The sequence below is a fragment of the Telopea speciosissima genome, unplaced genomic scaffold (assembly GCF_018873765.1).
Source record: "Telopea speciosissima isolate NSW1024214 ecotype Mountain lineage unplaced genomic scaffold, Tspe_v1 Tspe_v1.0012, whole genome shotgun sequence".
In the NCBI taxonomy this organism is placed as follows: Eukaryota; Viridiplantae; Streptophyta; class Magnoliopsida; order Proteales; family Proteaceae; genus Telopea; species Telopea speciosissima.
In genome coordinates this window covers 819,363-842,126 of record NW_025317348.1, presented here as the reverse complement: position 1 = coordinate 842,126, position 22,764 = coordinate 819,363, and the positions used below count along the sequence as shown (strand labels likewise).

Genomic DNA, 22,764 nt, shown 5'->3' with positions numbered 1-22,764 from the left:
TAGGACTACTAGTTGCTCGATCAGGACCCTAGCTTTATTGCGAGCAAAAAAAAAGACTTTTGTCACGCAAGAGGTCTGGTTCCGCGAACGCGGGGGAATGAAGACACAGCCGAGCCAAGGATGTGACTCTCAACATCGAGACCGTGTTGGCTGGTGCCGAGGAAGACGGGAATTGACTCGCTTTCCCGCTTGGAAAAAAAAAGACGTGAAAGAGAAGTAGTGGAGGGGGTGTCTCATGAAATCCTGTCCTCCCCTTCTGCTGGTGAATGATCTAAATTTACTGCAACAACTCGAAAAGGAAGGGATGTTCGCTCTGGAATTGCTCTACTGAAATAGAATAGGCTCTGGCTTTCAAACTTGAATGAACTCTGCTCCTACTCCCATCTATTTCTATTATGCCTACGCATGGACTCCTATGACGCTACCTACCTCGTTGGTCTACCTTCGCGCACTCTATGTTCCTATACCTCCTACGCGCTTTCGATCTTCTTTCTACATTTGATCGAGCTCGTTCCTCAGATCCAGATACAGATCTGAAACCTTCGAAGAGATTGAAGTTTATCCCGTTTAAGAAGCAAGAGCAAAGCTAAGACCAGTACAAAGCCAAGCACAAACAGCTAGAGCATAGCCTGCATTAGAGAAAGCGAAGGTAGGGGTAGCGGCAAGGGCGAGGGCGTCTGGTACCAGTGTTGCGCTTTCGTTATCAAGATGGTAAACCCGACACATCAATTGTACCCTACAGGTCGTACCTATAACGGACCGAACACTGCCGTTACGTAGTGATACGGCCCTGATGGTGGGGGGTGCTTCGATCGTTCCACTGGCGTCGCGAATCAAATTCAATGAATACGAGCGCTCTGGAATTCCACCGATCCTAATTCATCCTTCGATACCTCTTTTCTCTCTCCAATTCCGAAAGACTTGTCGTTTAGAAGCTGACTAGTCGACCCAGTAGCGGGGGAGAGGGACGTTCTTGTCGTCCCGGAAGGAGAGGAACTGCTTTAGGGTAAGGTCCCCGGCTTGATGCACCGCAAGCGCCCCTTCTTCCGGAGGAAGGGGGCAGCTGCAGGAAGGGTGGGTTTCCCAATGGGGCCTTCCAAGAATGGCCTTTCCAGGGTGGGCCCCCCTCTGTCAATTGGGCGTCTCCACTACAACTAAAGTGGGACCAGCTTCGGATTGGTAGTCTGGGTAGTAGTACCAGTAGGCCCCTCCGATGATGAAGTGCTCTCAGCCGGGGGGCTTGCCCGTGGCCCGAAGGCACCGCCGGCAGGTCCAATTGGGCGATCAACTCCGGAGATCTTTCCATGGGAGAACCGATCGAGGGAGTTCCCGCTGAAACAAACCGCAGGATCCATTTCTCCACTGCGCTGCCGGCAGACTCCGAAGCTCCATTGGGGCAGGGCCGACCGGGGCTGTTTCCTGCGTATCGCAAAAAGCTACTACCGCCTGCCCGGCCCATCCTTCAAAATCATTAAGAGGAAGAGCAAACGGCAAATAACCCTCCTAGTTGTAGTGGAACACTTCGCCAATTCCACCTCGAATTTTAAAGAATAAAAATAAAAATTGTGGAGGCTTTATAACTCCATTAATGAGACGAACCAAAACCAGCTGGTCCCAAGTCTTCTCAAGTCTTTGAATCTATTTATTTTAATATTTATAGGCTATCTAACTCGTTTCTTCCTTCTTTCCTTCCTCTATCTTTCTTGTCTTCCTACTTACCTACTTACTGTTCCTTGTTGCTATCATCTAAGAAGAGGTAGAGGTCTTCTCTTAGTCTTAGAATAAGTCAGAAGGAAGACTAAGACTCCTTATGTACGATTCTATATTATGGACTTGTATAAGCATGGCTAACCAAGAAAAAGAAAGAAATACTGAACCCGGTACGGAAGAGAGTTTCTAAGAACCTTAAAGAATCATAGGCATAGAGGGCGCTAGCTAGGAATAGATTCCGGCTTAGGCTTAGTTGTCTTAGGCTTATAGGTACTAGGAATGGAGTGACTAAACCAATAGGAAAAAAAAGCTTCCCGGGAATAGGAAGCTTAAGGAAGGCATAATAGGAATAGCCTTAGGCTTTAGGCTTTGGTATTGAAGGAGGGAGCGGAGCGACCGATTTTCAAAGGAAAAAACGACTGCTTGGTCTAAGGTAGTGAGTTTGGTTCGCTGTAGTCTCGTTACGCTTAACGACTGAACTCGATGGTAGAAGGGAGGAATCAATTTTAGTCTAAGTCTTCTGAGTTTTAGGCTTAGGAATAAGAAGAATAGTGGGAAGGCGTAATAGTACTAGATTTCCCGGGGATAGGGAATAGTTGGAAGTAAGGATAGGAAGAGAGATATCTCTAAGCAAGCGTAGGCTCGGATCGGAAAGCAGTAAGGTAAGTAAGGGAGCAGAGCGACCGATTTCTAAAAGAAAGAAAAGACTATAGGACTCAAGCGCCGCCTCAAAGTTCCTTGTTCTGATCTTGCCTCAAAGGCTGCTCTATCACTGACAGTAGTGACCAAGGATGGTATTTTTGAATCAAGCTTGAGACTGTTCGGACCGGCCCTGACTCGGGAGACCGAATCGCTTCCTAGCAAATATGGTGAGCTCCCTCTTTCAAAGCAAGAAAAGAAAAATGGATAGACGTTGACTGATCAACCAAACGAGAGGGTTTGCAGGCAATAGCGACAGGGAAGGCAAACAAAACAACTCGCAGGGGAACAACGGCTTTCTTGCGTGCTTGCTTGCTGACTCCGCTCTTTATGGCTCGTTCTCTCTTTGTATTCCAGCAAACGGAGGGTGGTCTACGATCACAAACGGTGCAAACGGAGGGTGGTCTACGATCAGCGGCTTTCGCGCGAGTCGCTCAAGCGAAGAAAACTACAGGGGTGGTCGGAGACCAGCTCGACCGCAGGGTGGTCGTAGAGCAGCTAGCGCGCTCATGGAGTTGATTCTTGGGTAATCCTGGCGCCTACTAAAATAAGGGGGAGGTGGTGGTGTTTTCAGAAACCATGAAGGCAAGGTTATGGCAGCCTTTTCCCATTATAATGGTTTATGTACGATAACAATAGCTGAGGCGAGAGCACTTTTGGACGGTATTAGAATTGGTAAGGAGCTGCATCTTTTTGGGTTTAAGGTAGAAAGTGACTCGTTGCTTCTGGTGCACATGCTCCAAAAAAAGGTTCAGCCGGTTTGGACCTTAATGTATTACTGGAAGGAAATTTGGAAGCTTGTGGATGAACTGCAGATCTCTATATCTCACACATTCAGGGAAAATATTGGGGTGGCTGATGATTTGGCTAAAGCAGGATCTATCTCCCGACGAAATGAAGTGTTCCTTTCTGATTCGAGCTTACCGAGATCGATTCGGGTGAAGGTTAAACAAGATAATTTAGGCATCCTTCACTCTGGGAGAGGCGGCCCAATCTGCTGAAAACCAATCGATAGAAGAACAAAATAGTAGGCCATTTCTTCTGCTCCCCTTCACACCATTGAAGCTTATAGAGAAAGAAATTGCTTTCTCTGGCCCGATGAAATTCAACATTTTCTTCGCTCATTCGGCTTTGATTTTGTAATAGCTTCGTGAATAGAAAGGTGGAAAGCCGGCCGAATAAGCACTTTTATACTGAGTGGAGATTCCGACGGGAAGAAGTTGAAAGCCCCTACTCCTATAAAGTTGGAAAGATAAGCATTCGCTTTAGCCAAAGCCGGGACCGGGATAGAGAGATTTATATAGGCCTTGTGAGGAAAAGATTGAGATAGGACTCGCCATAACCCGATGTTAGAGTAAAGCATTCCCCAGAAAGAAAATAAGGCAAACCAGTCAGGCTATCGGGAGTTTGATTCCTAACAAGGGCTAACAACTCAAGCAATCTGCCTTTCTCTGTGTTGAAGAAGCACGGGAAGCAGAGGCACCAATGGTAGCATCAGTGCCAGCATAAACAGTAGCAGTGGGTAGCAATAATTCCTAATGAGGGATTTGAGGCGTAGCTTTATCTTTCGCTTGAGACTGAGTGCCCCCCTTATTCGTTCTCCGTACAAGCAGCAGGACTGGACAAAAAAGGTGTTAAAGGCGAAGTATGCTGCTTAGTTTCGTAGCTCCGTTTGCCAGGCATTCCCTAGGAATGATTCCCAATTGTCGGTATCATTGAAAACTTGTGATTCCGGTCAAGTCAACTACTTTTTTCAGCAGCTAGGGAATCGCCGGGTGAGAAGTAGGACAAAGATCTCAGTCAGAATTAGAGAATTTTTCACTTGGCACTGACTCTTTCTCTTTTGGTTTGGATCGGATTCAGCCCCAGACCTTGGTACGCTGAGGTTAAGCTTTTCCCGGGTTTCCTCTTGAAGCGGCGCAGCTCCCAATCCTGGCTTCTAAGCTCCAAGCCTATCTCCCACTTCCCATTGTGCTTTTGATTCCACCTCTCAATCGACGGGCGATTTCTAAATGCTTTGGCCCGGTAAGCGCTATGGACTAACTTCCTAACAGGCAGAGTTTGCAAAGGTACAGACAGTCCGATCTAGCCAGTGAGCAGAAGCGCTAATCACAAAAATAGCTCGTCAGTTAAGCTCTTCTGTGATGTCCCTATCATCTGTGCTTGCCGCCTTTTCACCACGGTTGGCTGACTCCGGCTTTCCAGTCTTCTCTTCTAAGGCTCTGGCTCCTTTAGTTTATTCTGAATAAATGTTGAAGGTCAGGCAAATCAGCCATGTTAGAGCCATCGGTCAATCGGGCAGTTCATGTAGTCTCTGAGAAGAAGAACGGGCCATCATCATTGTCTTGGCATCCCTGTGGAACGGAATCGGACTAGAGAAGCTGCTGCTGGTTTCGGTGATGGAGCCAATAAAGTTCAGATTGAATTTCTCACAAGGCAGTCGGGTTTTTGCCATCTTTCAACTCATTCGAAATCCTTTTCATTCGATGTGTTCCCATCCATTAAAGAAGAGGAAGAGACCTAAATTAGGAGCGAAAGCCACTACCCTCCTTTTGTTGTCTTTCAGACACCAGTTCAATAATCAGAGAAAAGAATAGGAAAGGCAAGGTTATGAAATAGGCAAAGCAAGCTCAGTCAGATTCAATTGACCGAGACTGGAAATGACTCCTAAAGAGGGAGGATTCCCGGGTTTCAGTGAGTGACGGGCTTAGGGGTGGGGCTTACCATGTTTAATAGAAGGCCAGCCTAGCCAAGCCAGTAGTAAGAGAGCTTACCACGGGAGAACCAACTACACTAAGAAAAAAAGACCCAGGGTGGGGTTCGTTGAAGAAACTCGATGGTCGCATTCTTATCTTTTAGTGGTCTCTTCAAAATATAGTATTGGATTGGAGTCCTGTAGGGAAATTTCTCTGAGGTCTCACTCTTGCCAGCTTTCTGTCCAGGGTGTCTCGTTCTCGGAGTGGTATCGTTCTAGGTTTCACTCTCCCCTTTCGTCATAAGGCGTGGTTCTGTCCCCTTCTTCTTCTTGAAGAGAAATATAGGCCCACTGGCATGGTTTAGTCAATTCAACGTCCGCTGTGCTTTGGTAATAAGAAATCCCGAATAGCAATACGTCTTTGTCTTCGTCAGCCCCAAATCCTTTAGTTGAGTGCCGACCTACCAACATTGAAAGGATAGTGTTTCAAAACACTTTTCAAAATACAATACCTTATCCTTTAGCCATGTTTTTCAAATACCGAAAATAGCTAGCCGAGAAAAGGTCTGCTTCCAAAGTCAGTCCAAAAAAAAAAGCAACAAGGGATGACTTGAAGAAATTAGGGATTACCTTGAATGTGGAGAATGCGCCTTAGCTGGAGACCGACCATATACCATATCTTGGGTTGTGGGCTACTCTGAAAGGAGTGGTGACCCAGCGCGATAGGTTGCTTTTACTAATACTGGACTGGCTTCCTGGTCAAGTCAGCCTCCTTTAGTTTGTCTTACGGACGGAGTGGGCTTTTCCCCAATGGGGTGACGCTTGAAGGCAAGTAGGCTATTGAGACGCAAATAATTACCTTTTCAGCTTACACGGAATGGCTATGGCTCTGGAATGTCTTCTTCTCAAATAGGGTAAAGCCCCCGCGCTAACATACAAAACTGGTCACAGAAAAGGGCAAAAGAGACGAAGGCCAAAGCCCTTCCGATGTTGGGGGGCAAAGAGATATTCCTTCCACTGCTACTGCTTCTATGCCTACTGACTGCTACTCGTCCAGATGCGACCTATGTCATTGATGTCGGTGGATCCAGGTCGTCAACGTACTTTCGAAGAGGCGCTTTCTTCATCTCCATCTCGATCAATATCTACACCTGGATGTGCTGCTATTTCAACAAGGGTCTGAAAGAGCTGATTCAACCCAGCAAACGGAGGCATTCAAGCCGGAGACCTGAGAAGGATTCTCTTTCCTTTTTCTTCTTATACGTCATTTCTCATGAGTTTCTCGAGTTTGGCCTTTCCTCTGCCCAGAAAGTCGCACAATTGTCCAAGGATTGGGAGAACCGGGAATGGTGGAAACGGACGGATATCGAACTTGAATTGCCCGAAGAGAAGGCGGTACAGGCAACTAGGCAGTCTATTCTTTGGATGTTGGATCTCACGAGTGGCCGTTCTACCTTTCAGTCCTGCTAAAGCGAGAAGGGCAAAGAAGCATTTCACGAGTCATATGAGGACTTTTTGGCTAATGAGCGCCTTCAGCATAAGGCAATTCATGATAAATGGCTGAACGATAGCATTCAAATGAAAATGGAAAATGATTCTCTACGCATTCAGGTACAGGAGATGAGTGAGGAGATGCCCCTGTTAAGGATTGAGAATGAGGAGTTGAAGAGGCAGGTGGAAGAGTTGGAGAGGGGGAGAGCCTCATCCCAATATGTCTGTGCCCGAGCAGGTTTTTGGGAGAGTGAAGTTGCACGATTGTCGGCAGACAACAAGCTTCTTCGGAAGAGGCTTCGAGCTCGAGACCCGAGTACCGTTAGCGAGGATTCTTACTTCTTTGGGAGACTCTTGCCTTTTTGCATGTATTTGCTTGTCTTGCCATGATGTAGAGAGAGTACCGATGATGTAGGAAAAAGAGTAATGTAAAAGTAAAGTAGCTTGGGAATGTAAATAGGTTTTTCTATTTATTGGCCTAAGATTTTCTATTGTTTTCTGCAAAAATGCTTTTGAAAAATCCGTCATTTATCATCATAGGCCAATATATTAGATGAGTAAATAAATAAATATTTATATATAACCTGAAACTAATTCTTTCCCGGGTGAAAATAGCCCCAGTATGAGGGCGGCCATTAGGCTGCCAAAATGCCCCAGTAGAAGACTAAAAAATTCCTAAAAAGCCCGTGTAGTTTAATATTTACAAAAAAAGCCCGGGTGGAAATGCCCTGGTTTTGGGTTTCAGAAAGGAAATAAAGGCTCAACGTGGTTAAGCAAAGGGATAAAAATGGATTGATGGGAACACCAAAAATGGCCTCTCTTCATTTCAAGATTGATCGGTACATCTCGAAACTCTTAAAATATTCAAGCATAGTTTTTTTACCATCATGGAGTGGAGTTTACTGGCTCAGGAAGTTCATATCCATCCATATAGGTAAGAATAAGCGCGTCTCCAGAAAATACCTTTTTTACCAAAAAATAGGGACCTTCGTAGTTTGGCTTGAATTTTCCCCGTGGGTCTTCCTAGGATCTTCTTGAGCACTAAATCCCCAATTTTTAAACTTCGAGGTCGAACTTTCTTGTCATAAGCCCGTGCTATTCTTCTTGGATAACACTGGCCATGGCAAATCGTGTTTAGGCGCTTTTCCTCGATCAGATTAAGCTGGTCATATCGTCACCCATTCTGCTTCTTCAAGTTCAGCTTCCATCAAAACGCGCAGAGAGGGGACTGATCTACGACCACCCTCGATCGGGAGGACAGCCTCCATTCCGTATACGAGAGAATATGGAGTGGCACCGGTTGATGTTCGGATTGAGGTGCGATAAGCGTGTAGAGCATATGGAAGCATGTCGTGCCAGTCCTTGTATGTCACTGCCATTTTTTTGATAATCCTCTAAAAGTTCTTATTTGCAGCTTCAACAGCACCATTCATTTTTGGGCGATACGGAGAGGAGTTGCGGTGAGTGATTTTGAACTGTTCACACATCTCCCTCATTTGCTTGTTCTTCAAATTTCTCGCATTATCCGTGATTATTTCGTTGGGGAGGCTGTATCGGCAGATGATGTTATGCTTTATGAATTTCTGCACGTGTGTATGTGTGATGTTGGCATATGATGCTGCCTCTACCCATTTTGTGAAAGAATCTATCGCCACTAGAATGAAACGGTGTCCGTTGGAAGCGTTAGGAGTGATCGGCCCAATGACGTCCATACCCCATACCGAAAAGGGCCATGGAGTTGTCATATTATGTAGCTCGGTGGCAGGAGCATTGATCTTATCAGCGTAAATTTGACATAAATGAAACTTCCGGACATGTTGGCAGCAGTCGCTTTCCATTGTTGACCAATCCAATAGAAGCCCATACGCAGAATCTTCTTTGCTAGCATATGGCCGTTCATGTGGGGACCACAAGCTCCCTCGTGTACATCCCTCATGACTTTCTTAGCTTCCTCGGCGTCAACACACTTCAAAAGGATATGATTCTACGGCTTCTTAGAAAGTGTTCCCGCACTGACGAAGAATTGCGCGGCTAATCTCTGGATGGTTCTTCGGTCTGTGGCCGTGGCATCAGGAGGAAAGGTTCTGTCTTCCAGGTACGTCTTGATGTCATGAAACCACGGCTTACCTTTCCGCTTCTCCTTCTTCGATTGCCAAACAGTATGCAGGATCCTCTGTCACTTCGATCTCTATTGGCCGGATATCAAGACCTTCTGGGATACTGATCATGGAAGCTAGTGTGGCCAATGCGTCAGCAAACTGATTCTTCGTCCCTCGGAAGCGAAAGGCGAGCCAGCAAACTCCGGCAACAAGCAAGGGCCCGACTATATACAACGGCTAGCTGATCGTAGACCACTCTCTCCCGGTGGTCGAGCTGATCTACGAGCACTCTCTCCCGGTGGTCGAGCTGATCGTAGAGCACCGTTGCCTTGACTCTGTTAGGGGCGCATCCGGCTTCTTGCTTGCTGGGGCGCGTAAGCCCGTTTATCTAGCGGTAGGCCTTTTCTTGCTGCTGATCGTAGACCACCCTTATGATTAGAGTAGGCCTTTTCTTGCTGGGCGCGCGCCTGACTCGAGTAGGGGCTCATGGAGTTGCTTGTTCGTTGTCCGCCACTATGCGTCCTTGCCTACCTATCCACGAGTATTTGACGCATTGGTGGTAAGTGGATGGCACAATGTGATGATCGTGCATCCAGGGACGACCAATAAGAGCGTTGTAAGATGTATCGACATCTATGACGAGGCGCTCGGAGAGTGCTTTGATGTCGCTATTCACAGTCTGTTATTTTTTACTGCAAGAACAAAACAAACACACAACTTCCACCTACATACAAGCCCAGCCAATGGCTCGGAAAAAAGAAGGATTCATGGCGGTAATAAATTCAAAGTAAATAAATTCGTAGATAAGCATAGTTGCAAGTGCCTTCATCGATTACAAAAAAAAATGAAAGAAAAAAGAACTATAAGCGCGCTTGCTTCGGCGAAACCCTTCTCCGCCGTAACGGGGTTTGTGAAGGTGACCCTCTTTCGGGCGAGAGGGTCACCGATAAGAACCAAAACTCTTCTTCTCATCAGCCGGATGACCAGCCAGTCAAGACAGATTTGTCAATGCCCATCCTCTCCCTTCCGAGTTCTATTCTTTGGGATAGTTTCATTCCCTCGGGATTAAGGTAGGCCAGGGGATTCAGTGGATGGAGGAGTCCGCCGGGGCAGGCCAATCAAATCGACCATAGATAGGGATCGGTCCCCTATGTATGGAGTAAGGGGGGTTGAGCAGTATCCGTTGATCAACTCCAGTCTCCGGGAGGTAATTCATGAGAGGCAGGCATTCAGAAGGGATTCAATCAGATGTTATCCCGTAAGGAATTTTCTATCCGGTTCGGACCGGGGTAAACATTCAAGGTTTCGAAGGGTCCTTGGACACTCTCCTAATAAGGAGAGGAAAAGGCAGTGTTCATTGATAAATAAACCACCTCTTCAATACAATAAAATCCTTTTCTTTTCTCTTCATCCGCTCCGCTGTTCTATCCACTGTTCATCGAGAATGAGGGGTTAGGGTTTTTTATAGATTCGACTGACTCTTCATTCATTCCTTTCCAATCCAGTCAATCCCTTCATTGATTCGGAGGAATACATTTCGGGGACCTCAATCCAAATCTGGTATCGATCCATGACGCTCTACTGCCTCTCCCGCCTCAGAACTTATTCTATCCGCTAGCCCAGCAGTCAGAGATAAAATAGACTATCCATCCAACAAGCAACGTCTTCGCGCTAGCGCGCTCATCCGTTGCGCGTTAGCACGCGCATCCGTCTTCTTGCTGGGTGCCTTTGGGGAATAAGATGATTCGAGATTCGATCTGCTGGCCCACTGACTGAACGATGATTTCCTCCCTAGCTGCGAGTAGACCGATTGAAACCGTGAATCCGAAATCCGATACTCCTGTTGGATTCGATACCAGCCTTCCCTGACTCATCGTCTTGTCTTAAAGCCGGGAATGGAAATAGATAGTAAATGAGCCGTGAAGTCGGCGGAACAGAAAGAAATGTTGGGGATGGTTTTGAAAAAGCCTCTCTATCCGGAAGTAGGGAATCCCGTGCTTGCATATCCCGGTTTTGAGACAGACCATCGCCGATAAAGGTTGAATCTACTATCGCCTGCCAGGTCATTCAATCTCTCTCACTCCCAGGGTTTAGCTCCCGACTGGAGGGAGAGGGGCAAGGCATTAGGGATAGCTGCTTCCGTCTCCAGTAATGGATGGAGTTGGTGGTAGTGAAATATTTCGGAGTAGCCGTAATGGAAGAACTTATGGCTTGGTTTTCGTTTTTCGGCCCTCTTCCCCGCCCTACGAATCAAACATCTCCGGGCATCTGGTTTCAAAGAGAGATTGGTTAGTCGCCTTCTGTTCATTCTTACCCCGCACTACCGGACCCCCATTGGTTAAGTTGGGGCAAGAATAGCTATCGGGCTACGATCACAGGCCGGGCCGACCCTCCTTGATTCTAGTCTAGTTTGAGAGGGAAAAGTCCCATCCGTTCCAGAAGTTGCAGATAAATGGAAGGCTTAAATACCAAAAACTACGGAGGCATGATCTACTAAAAAAATGAATGGGTAAGCCCGGTGGTTCAAGTCGAGCCTAGCCTGGTGCTGCCCTATTACGTAAAGGGGGGACTGGTTCAAGGCCGTAATCTACGGGATCAACAGAAGCTTCTCTTGGTCGGCCTTACTCAAATAGGGGCGAAATGGGGTTCTTTGTTTACCAGGGAAACTCCATTGCTAGGCCCACCTGGATATAGGCTCGTACAGAGACAAGACCCAGTGACAGATTCATTTCCAGAGTCAGATCGAGTGGAATCTGTCCCAGAAGTGGGGCCAAGCCAGGGGCAGTGGGGGATTGAGATCGGGCCGGGCCAACAACCAACATCAGCTTCTAGGGATAGTAGGTTTTTTTTAATCCAACCATTCTAGTGGACTGGTCGAGGCCAGCAGCATCGACAGAGCCAGTGCCGGTTGTGCGAAGGCAGCAGATCGGGATCGAAGAGCAGTTGTTTAGCAGAGGTATGAGCCCGACATCCCATTATGTTCCTTTCGGAATCCAGCATCCGATCCTTTATTGGAAACACCTCACGATTGCACCTCACTAATCAATCATCTAGCTAACTGAACCGGATAACTTACCGGGACACTAACTCCTTAACATTCAACTCAGCGAAATCAAGATATTTGAGGGTGACCTATCTCTACTATACTTGGCTCTGGATGGCAAACGAACTAATCCCCAAAAGATCTACAAGTACTGATAGAAAGAGTTTAGTCAGACAGGACCTGCTACTTCCCGAAACTGGATAGAGGGGAGGTCAGGGGGGAGGTATATGAGTCAGGCATGGGCCCGCTTAACCAACCTATCGCTTCTCTCGGATGCTGTCTCGGAGCGTAAGGATGGAGTCTCGCTCAGTAAAGAGAGTTGTAGATTCGTAAGATCATGATAGAGTCTCCGCGCGCTAGCGCGCTACAACTAGCGGAGCAGCCTGCGGAAAAAGGCTAGCGCGCTACTCTGGCTCGCTTCTGAAAGCGGAGCTCGCTGCTTTTCGCCGTAGCTTGCTGCTCGCTCGCTGTCTACTAAACGAGCCTTCACTGCCCGCCCGGCCCCTATCTTTAATCTTAAGTAAAGTGAAGTCAAATCAATGAAGTGAACAGCCCAACCTCTTTGTTTGAAGCTTTGCCAGGGCTGCCCGCGCCTTGTTGAAGCTTTGCTTCCCCTAATTCCGAAACACAACAATAGACTTGCATGCAACTATAGTATAGGAAAAAGCTTCTCTTTGATAGCGGTCATAGGGGGGTTCAGAAAGGATCTGATCGTAGATAGAGACTTAAACCTGTGCGGGGGTAGGGGCGGATGTAGCCAAGTGGATCAAGGCAGTGGATTGTGAATCCACCACGCGCGGGTTCAATCCCCGTCGTTCGCCCATCAATAAATGGACCATTTGTTACGGAGACACAAGACAAACCTTTCCCAACAAGAAATAATTTTTTCTGCAAGAGTCATCTCGAGGCTTTCAAACGCATCCAAGCAATTGGTATCCGATTGAAACATAGAAACCATAGATTCGCGTCGCCTACTTGCTGAAAGCACAAATGGAATGGCTGATCATGAATTCTATGAAGTTTTTAAGACCTAACTAATCAGCCTTACACTTTTGAGTTCATAATGAATGAAATGAACCCCCGGATGAAGAGAAAATATCCCAAGCAGTGGGAGCCCCGAGACCTGGTCGTGACGATCCCTTTCTTAGTGTCGGAAATTATCTTGAGACTGATCGGATCTCCCGTAGACACCCGAGAGACCTCCACAAGGCAGGCTAAAAGAGTAAGAGGACAACAAGCAAAGAGTTATGCTTTCATTTCTTTGTTGAGATTGAAATCAAGCGAAGAACCAAGCAACGGAAAAGCGCGCTAGCTGATCTACGAGCACCCTTGCTTCTTTGGTCTACGATCAGCTCACAAACCTATTACTAAGACGCGTTAGCATGCTTTGACGCGGTAGCGCAGCAATCAAACCAAAACTCTTAAGGGTCTACGATCAACGGTGGTCTACGATCAGCTTACTCAAATAGGGGCTCCCTCCGTTGCTTGCTTGTTCTGGTGATCTACGACCACCGCCTTACTAATAATTGGGCGGAAGGACTTTCTTCTTTGCTGCTTAGCAGCCCCAACGACAAACGAACCGTAGGGCGGGGCATTTTCGGGGAGTAGCCGGCTTCCTTCTTACTTATGTGATGTGAAGTGCTATATGAAAATCAACACCTTTTCTCGATTGGAATACGGATGAGATCAGAGACGCCATCATTGGGGCAAACGATGCAATAGCTTCGGTTAGAGCAAAGCCCAAAATAGCATAACCAAATGATTGTTTAGCCAATGATGGATTTCGCGCCACGGAATGGATCGAGGAACTAAGGACGTTTCCAATACCGACAGCAGCTCCCGCTGAAGCAATTGTAGCAGCTCCGGCACCTATTGATTTTGCACCTTCTAACATCTTTTTCTTAGTTTTCTCGTCACGCTTTTTTTTCCTTCGCGATTCCCTGGATTCCTCGTCGATTCTTACCCACGTTCTTTTTCTTTTCTCTGGAGCATCTCACTTTGAATGAAATGCATTCTTTTCGATACAGTAGGGTACACTGAACACCAACCCATTCTCGATTTCCGTTTTTCAACAAAAACTTTTTCTTGCCATAAAGGATCACATCACCCCTTTCCTTTTTCGCCCGCCAAAGAACAAGTAGCCTTTGCCGCCTATTAATTCATTACGGGAATGCAAATTATCTATCAGGCGGTACGGGAACCATGTTATCCAACAGATTAAAGGCATCATAGAGAGGGAATGAGAAAGAGAGAGGCGATCGGAGTGAGGAGGGACGAAGCAAGGGAGCTCGTCCTCTCAAGCCCAAACAAATAAGTGGCCCTGTTGGCAACTCGATTCCGCCTACACAACTACGAAGCTTGGTCCAACATCAGTAATAGGGATTCGATCCAGCCGCGCCTCCCCCTTCCTGCGGCTACCTTCCTTGAAAACCTAGGCCGACTCACCTCACTCCGCTCGCCTCACTACCTACCCCTAAAGAAAGCAGGGCACTCACTACAGACTGCTCTGGCATACCTTGCTAACCCTGCCTTGCTAACCCCGCTGGCTTAGAAGACCTGAAAGAACCCGTAGGAAGACTTCCAGACCAATAAGCACGTCCTAAAGAGAGGAAGGACTATTAACGGGGATTATAAACTGCCCCCTCAATCGCCGGGGAGGCTATATTCTCAATCGGCGAAGCCTCGCTACAAAGCTAGGGAGGGAGACTTCTTCTTCTTTCAAGTGAAGAAGAAGCCCACCTCCCACAGGATAAGCCCCTTAAAGTACACTTACTGATTGACTAGCTTGAACTTCTCTTACTGCGGAACGCTACGCTCTCACTGCCGATCGCCTCTGGTCGCCTCGGAATTCTATTCATTCTTCTTTACCGCGCTGCCTACCCTTGATAGTGATAGTGGGTTCGTTCCACTCGTTTCGGTGAAACTCACTTCGATCGCCTCACTGCCTCCACGCCTCTGATGAACGGGAGGTCGGCGGCCTGCCTTGATCGCTTACTGTTCACGGTAGAGCTAGTTGCCCTTACTTGCCCTTATCCATTGGGCTTACCGATCGCTACTGCCCTTACACTTCTACTTGGGCTTACCTTTGAGCTGAACGGATTGCTTTAGAGCCTTTACACGGATTGCGTTAGAGCCCGTACTTGGCACTGACCGAAGAGACATCGCTTAAGAGACATCGCAACGCACGGTTAGCACTACTTGCTTTATAGCCCTTACACGGGCGACCTTACCATGTGAGACCGAAGCACGATCCCATATCTGCCATGATTCATGGGATACCTGACACTCACTACGATCGCCCAAGCCCACCCTAGCCCTCCCTCTGCCCTGAGTTAATTAAGACTTTCTGTGCATCTACAAGACACTTTATGCTATGCAATTGATTCAATAAATGATGGGGCGATTGAGCTCTAGAAGTCAATTCGCAAGTGCCCGCTTCGCTTGGCTTCGCTTGCTTTGATGAAGTTCTCGCTTGCTTTGATGAAGTTCTAGTGTTAGCTGCCGCGCTGCTGCATGCCTTCTTTTTCGATCGATCCGCTGCTTCAATGCGCTTTAGGTTTGTTTTCTTTCTTTACCAAGCCCACCCACCGCCCTTGCTTGCTTGCTTTGCTTTCGTCGCCCTATCATCTACAATCTTTCGCTCGCTCTTTGTCCCGGGCCTGTCTGGTGTCCAACAATTAACCCCGGCTTTGAAGGATTTTTTTTTCCTGTGAGGCTACACCGATCAGGGAGATAATAGGTAATGGGTCGGCCGGAGACTGACAACCCCACCAAGAAAGGAAATCAGCAGCCGTCTGGTCTGAGGTATGCATCCTGACTCTACTTTAATAGAAGTCCGACATATAACGGGAAGAGGTTTTCCGGGTCGGTCTCTCTCTCCGTTTTCTAGCAGGCCTTCCTTCGAAAGAAAGACGTTCCCCTCATAGTGGGTGAGGCGAGCGGAGTTAGGAAATGAATGAGATAGAAAAGGTAGTGAAGACACATGGGAATAGATAAGCGAGTACTTGTAAAGCATGGGAGGACTACACTACACTAAGAGAAAATTCCATTGGGTGATTGACCAAGGGTGGCTGGTAAGGAATAGCACCCTTCTATTAGGAAGGAATAGAACCAATCGAAAGGGGATTGACTATGAATCCGCTGATCCAGAGCTAGGGAACAGGGCTAAGCGAAACTAAACAAAAATCATCGAGAAGGCTAAAAACGCGACGTTTAACATATATTGATCATGAGTGGTGGGTGGGTGTCGGGCACAAGCTATGATATCCGATCAAACGTCTGATTTAGTGCTGGAGTGTGGGGTCAATCCTTGTAGAGGAAAGAAGCTGACCCCATGCTCCAGGGAGAGCCCGAATCAATAAACTATAAAGACGTGCGAAGGGCTCGGTGAGCGCCTGATTGTCAATTGAGTGACCCACTTCTGCGACTTGTTGGTTATGCAGTTGATGGATCGCTGTAGGGCCAGAATGATTCACTACAACTTCCACTGTTGGCAGAGTTTGTGTCTGTACCTCCACCGAGACTTCCGATAGCATGAGACTGATCGAAAAGATTAGACCGAGAAATCTCCTTCTAAAGTATGGCGCTTTTTCGTTTGAGATTTCGGATCTCAGATTGTCATTCTGAAAGTGTGATTGCTTTTTCATGCTTTTGTTGAGCATGCCACACCGCATCGTTTGGCAAGAGTTGGGACGGGATTTGGAAGCCATAGTAGCAATGACTCCTTGTCTTTGACCAGAAATGCGATTGCTGGATATAAGAGTGCCGCAACACTTGTCTAATTCTGGCGGGCGATGAGGTCTCAAAATTGGCTCATGGTACCCTTTGAGAGGGGTAATTCGATGCACTGGGAGAGCGAGGGACACTGTTGCATCCTCCGGAGTGGCGTCTATACGGTGTGAGGTTTTTATTCCTTTGTCTCCTATTGAGGAGTCTTTGGAGCAGCATCTGGATGCATTGTCTTCTATCAATGAATTCTTGACGGGGAGTCGAGATGCATCTCTAATGGCGGACAGTTGGTTTATTCTTCTTTCGGAACTTTCGAAGATAGAAGTGTTGCCGGTGACAATCATGAAATTGTTGCCGCCAGTTGACGATGAGCCCCTATGTGTTGAGGATTGAGGGGGAAAGAAGCTTTTATCAAAATCCTTTGATTTGCGTGCAAACGAGGGAGGGCCAAAGATGGAGGTCGGAAGCTCCTGTTGTCTTACTGCATCTTCATCTATCTCCATTAGCTCTTTTCCTGCTCCTACGGAGCTCCTTCTTTTTTCAAAAAGAAGCCACTCTTTACCGGTTTGGCAACCCGAATAGCCTCGATACTTGCTTTTAAAGAGAAAATATCCTAAAATCGGGTCCAATTGGTCAAGGGCTTGTAGCGTAGTGTTCGCCCAATTTCATTGTTGATGAAGCGAAGACTGATCACCTTTATCCGTTGAGACGAGTGGTGAAGCTACGAACCTTTCGTCACCATCAATCTTTATTGAATCAAAGGGTGGGAAAGCCGTTGACTCGGCTCTCTCGTCCCTCAGGCGCTCTTAGCTACTTGGTTTGTGGGCCCTGACAGGCCCCCTCATGTACACGTAGTCCAAGAGGGTTCCAAACCTGAGTTTTCACGAGACGATAGCCACTCATCTCGTATCTGCTTCCGAACGTCTTCAGGGAAAGATTTTAGTCATTGTTCCCTTCGAGGGTCGTTGAGATACTCTTTATGCTCACGCAGGAGCTGCATCCTGCGTTACGCCTTTAGCGACTTTTCAATCTTCCTTTGAGGGGATCCTGAAGAGGTTTTTGTCCTTTTCGTCTCCTTCTCCACCACGCGACGCTGCATCATGGAGATAGATCGTCTGCCTGGGTATAGTTGAGGAGCTTTGGAAATAAACTGCGTCAAAGCGTGAAGAGTGTGGCCGGGTATAGAGTATTAACCACACGGAAACATACACGCCAATACAAAGCGTCATTAACCGATCCTTCGATCATATCGAAACCTTCGGTCAACAGTTGAATCCTTAAGACTTCGTTTAGATGTGGGTCGGTCAGAGACACAGGGAAGTTTGGAAAAACAGCGAAATAAATACGTCCATCGTCAAGGGATGCAGAGATCGCGCCAATCAAGGCATCGGAAAACTGACGGTGGCGACAGTCTAGAACACACGCAAGGTAGCATTTGCTTCTTTAAACCTTTACGAGTGAAAGGCGAGATACCCACTTGCAGTGCTCCAAGATGCACGAATTTGTATCCAGAAAGCTTTTCAGCTTCTTGGAGTTTAGCGTAGGAATGGAAAGGCTATTCTCACTCCATTGTGAGATCTGGGTAAAACTCTCCTCTATCTCAACATTGGACACGCCCTTGAGGCCGAAAACCTCTAAGTACCCTTTTGGGGTATACACGTCTTTAGGAGTATACACGTCTTTCCATTACGTTCACGGAAGAGGACATGCTGCTCGGCAGGGCAAAGCACAATCGCCCGTTATATCATACTGGGTACATCGGAGAAGCACCATTACCCCGTGTGCAAGTTGATCCGGGATCGGCAGTAAATGTCATGCCGCTGAAAGCACTCGCCTTCCTCGAAATCCCTGCTAACCAAATGAGCTACACCAACATCACTATCCCGTAGGTATGATGCTAATACCCGAAAAGCAATTGGAAAGATCCGACTGAAGTGCCAGCTAGGGAGCCGTCAGTCCCAAGTTACCTGCTATGTCATTGAAACCGACACGTCCTACAATCTACTATTAGGACGACCCTGGATCCATGAAAATCTGGTGGTCCCCTCTACACTCCACCAATGTTTTAAATATGTTGGGGAAGAAGGGAAAGTGCATAAGGTCTTCGCAGAAAAGAGGCCATTCAGAGCCTCTGAATCGCACTGCGCCGATGCGTTGATGTACGAGCAAGAGGCAGAAGCCGAAGAGGACACAAATCCCGAACTTGTGATCGCTCGCAAACCGGAGGTGAGGCAGAAGAAGTACATGGTCTTCATCAATGACAAAACAATTCAGCCAAAGCCTAAGTCGGGTAAGTACAAGGTTAACGACGTACCAAACCCTCTTGCCAACAACAGGGCCAATAGATAGACGGTGAACATGGTTGCGCAAAGTATGCCAGACAGTACATTATTGTCACAAGGAGCTGTCACTTTTGTGAGAACATCTGGCTCTTCACGAGACCAACATGCGGCGCCCTCACCGTCAAGCGGAAGCCGGAATTCCATAACTTCAAAACAGAAGTAAGAAGAATGATGTCGGAAATGGGCTACGACTTCTCCAACCCATGCGTGCTTGGGAAAGGCGAAGGAATCTTGGCACCACTAGAATCAGTCACGAGGAAAGTCATGGAATCAACTTGGTTCACCACTGATCAGGGATTACACAACTTTACCGGATTGGGGTACCAGCCTACTCATTCGGACATGATAAGCTCAGAATCTGAGGGGTCATCGTTTTTTGAAAATGGCACGTATGAAGACAATGTGCAGTCACATGTAATTAGTATAGTGGTAGAAGATGCCTCATCTGATAACGAAGAAGAATTGGCTCGAGTCCGAGAAGCATACTTCTGCGACACTTAAGTCTAAGTGCCTATCCCAACATTGCAGCATGCTCAGGACATCGAAGACCCGAATGGGGCATTCTTTACAGTGCCGGCGAAGAACAAGAATGATGAGATCCTGTTCTACAGGGGTCCGTATCTACCTCCACCACCACCAGGGCCAATTGTCTCAGATGGTGTTCCAAATGTCGAAACATTCAATGATACGGTCAAGACAATGATGAGGAAGATGGGCGTCAGTTAAAGCGAGCCTGATGGATTCCACAACGGCCGGGGCATACAGGACTCACGTAGTGAGCCTTACATGACGAAAAGGCAGAAAGAAGATTGGTTAGAAGATCGGAGGCTGGGTCTCTCTCCTCATGGTTTGGGAGATCTGCCGCTTGACCTCCCTTCCCCGAAGAAGTATGAAGAAGAAACAGATCGAGAGTCCTCTTACACAGAAAGTTGGGATTCGAATATAAGCATACCCGACTTGTTCCCTTTAGCTGTAAACTGTACCACAGCGAAGCCATCGACGCCTCCGGGAAATGAAGAGAGGCTAATAGAGAGGCAAAACCAAACTAAGGTTGGAGAACTCCAAGAAAGATGGCCAATTGATGAGTCGCAACTGCTCACCGAATCACGCTCCCAACTCAAATGGCCGTGTCGTTCTGCTCAAAGAATCATTGTGGACACAATTGCCCGCACTGGTTAGAAGAGGAAGACCCAGAAATAGACTGGAGCGAGATTGACGGGTTCCTGACAGAGCCCGAGGAAGATTATTTTCGGGTAGTAACTGCAAATATGGTTTCAGTCGAAGAAGATGGGCAAGAAATCATGACTTGGGAAGATGACCCGCTCTTCGAGCCCCTCGAGAGAACCTGAAACCAGTACCACCCACAGATGATGAAGTTCGACAGGTTGACCTGGGAACGGAAGGCGACCCTCGCCCAATCTTCCTAAGTGCCAGCCTATCATCAGAGGAAGCTGAACAATACGTCCAGCTCCTTAAGGAATACTTGGACATATTTGCCTGGAGTTACGCTGAGATGCCTGGGCTAGACCCTGAAATCGCCGTCCACAGGCAACATATCAAACCAGATGCTAAGCCCTTCAAGCAAGCGCAACGACGCTTTCATCCACTCCTCATGGAGAAGATTTATAAATAAGTACAGAAATTAAAGGATGTGGGTTTCATAAGAGAAGAGAAAGATCCCGATTGGTTGGCAAACATTGTCTCAGTGACCAAGAAGAACGGGCAGATTCGGGTTTGCATTGACTTCAGAGACCTGAATAACGCATTCCCTAAGGTAGCTTGCTTACTCTGCCGATCACGGAAATCATGATAGACAATACCTGCGGATATGAACAGATGTCTTTCATGGATGGCTTGTCTGGGTATAACCAAATCCAAATGGATCCAGACGACGAAAGGCACACGTCCTTTAGAACTCCATTCGGTACGTACTGCTATACGGTGATGCCATTCGGTCTCAAAAATGCTGGTGCCACCTACCAACGGGCTATGATGCAGATATTTCGAGATCAACAACATAAAACAGTAGAGTGTTACGTGGATGACCTCGCAGTTAAAAGCAGAAAGAAAGAAGATCACCTCGCAGATCTACGAAGGGTCTTCGAGATACTTCGAAAGCACAACATGAGGCTCGACAGACCTCAAATTCTTTATGGGGGTAGTAACTGGAAAGTTCTTGGGGTTTGTTATTACAAAAGATGGAATCACAGTTGACCCAGCCAAAACTAAAGCCATCCTTGAAATGAAACCACCAACTAACCTCCGGGAACTCAAACGGCTACAAGGTTTTTTTATCCTACATCAGAAGATTCATCTCAAACCTATCAGGAAGGTGTCAACCGTTTTCACGCCTAATGATGAAAGGGATCGATTTCGTATGGGATCAAGCCTGTGACAACGCGTTCAAGAGCATCAAGCAATACTTAACACAACCACCAGTCCTAGCCGTCACCCACCCACCGCCCTTCCTTCCACCTTGTCAATGGAATTTCCTTTATAAGAACACAACACTACTGATCGCCTCTGATCGCCTGAACGGTCGTAATACCTCACCTAGCCTTCCATTAGCATTAGGAAATTAAAAATTCCCTAAGCGCCTTCCATTCCATTAGATACAGAAGCAATCCCATACCTACCATTCCCTTGACTCCTTGGATACCTGACATTAGATCCCATTCCAGCAGTGCTTAGATAGGTTTCGCCCATTCGAGTCGAGTGTTCTTTGACGATGGCATCATAGGCACAAACCAGGCCCTCGGTCCGCCCTTTACTCTAATAGGGGCTGCTTCGAATGATCGGGTTTCAACGGCTTCCCTAGCTGTGCTGATCTATCTGGCAGTTCACTACGCGCCGAATGATTCTTTGCTATTTCCTCTCTCTCTCTCCTCTCGGTCTGCCTGAAAAGAGTTCCCCGTAAGAGGGACAGTCAGAACAAGATGATGATTTGCGGTTTCATCAAACGGGATAAAAGATTTCGAAATTCGCCGATCATAGGTCAGCGGGTCAAGCGAGGGTTGGTCGAGCTGACTTTCGTTTCCTCTATCCAACGGGAGGAGGAGAAGCTGACTCGGCCTGTTCTAATTGACCCGGTCACCACTCCGACTACCGCTTTCACTATTCCTTAAGGCCGATGCAAACCCCTACTCTTGGCTTGCTTTCCACCCTTTAGCCCTTGCTTCAGCGAGACCGCTAGAAAACCATTCCTTTGCTGTCTATTCATTCCTCTCCGACGCTTACCCGACTGGGTGATCGCTATCCAATTGCTATTTTCTTGTATGTATGCATCAAAAAGGGGCTTCCCTTCTCATTCTTGTCTTGCTACTGCGACTGCGGCAGCTATTGCTTGCTGCCGAGCACCTGTATCCTTCGTCTTCTTTCCTAGGGTACCCTGCTTACGCGATTCGAAAGCCAGTTCCCGGGAGGAAGCCTTCTTTGTCACCTGTGACGGAAGCCTTCTCCTTTTCTGCCCGCTTGGAGCCCTCAATAGCTCAATCAAAAAGGTATGATGGGGTCTCTCCTTCCATTCCATCGTCAAGCACATCTTCCTATCTATGCGGGCTTGAGTCTGATTTCCCTTTTGCTATTGTACCTAGCCTCTCATAAGGTCGTCAACCAAGGCTTCCTGTCCATCTTCGGCGAGCCCCCTTCCTTCATGTGTGCAGATAGCTCTTTTTTTCCCTGATTCCCTGAATCTTCATTATGGAGCGACTGATCGCTTTGCTCAGATTCATGGACTCCTGATTCAGGAATGAGAAAAAAGGAGAGCAAACAAGCGGAGAACAAAGAACGGTATAGGGATAGCAGATCAAAGCCCGGTCTCCCGTCTAGCTTCAGGTCGATGTCACGGTACGGTAATAGGGAGCTAGAGGGCGCGCCTAGTTGTCTGGTCTCACTCAGCCACAGACTAGACCGCTCTCGCCGTTGCTTCTTTAGTAAGTTCTGGCGCGCTAGCGTGCT

The 22,764-nt window shown here is 47.4% G+C and overlaps 2 protein-coding genes across 2 annotated transcripts in view; one reads left to right on the top strand and one right to left on the bottom strand.

The window, feature by feature from the left end:
- Nucleotides 1–1,272, top strand: part of LOC122647056 (NADH dehydrogenase [ubiquinone] iron-sulfur protein 2-like) — a 7,139-nt gene extending 5,867 nt beyond the window's left edge. Inside the window, exon 4 of the mRNA XM_043840573.1 lies at nucleotides 1–1,272. This exon is cut by the window's left edge and continues 260 nt beyond it. Coding sequence (XP_043696508.1) covers nucleotides 1–3 — 3 coding nt within the window. The 3' untranslated portion in view covers nucleotides 4–1,272.
- LOC122647071 (ribosomal protein S1, mitochondrial-like) overlaps nucleotides 1–13,352 on the bottom strand; it is a 56,761-nt gene extending 43,409 nt beyond the window's left edge. The window contains exons 1-2 of the mRNA XM_043840587.1: nucleotides 13,177–13,352; nucleotides 6,916–6,924 (exon numbers count right to left, since the gene is read on the bottom strand). The gene's annotated coding sequence lies outside the window, so the exon portion shown is untranslated. The remainder of the gene's footprint in view (nucleotides 1–6,915; nucleotides 6,925–13,176) is intronic.
- Between the last annotated feature and the right edge of the window lie 9,412 nt (nucleotides 13,353–22,764).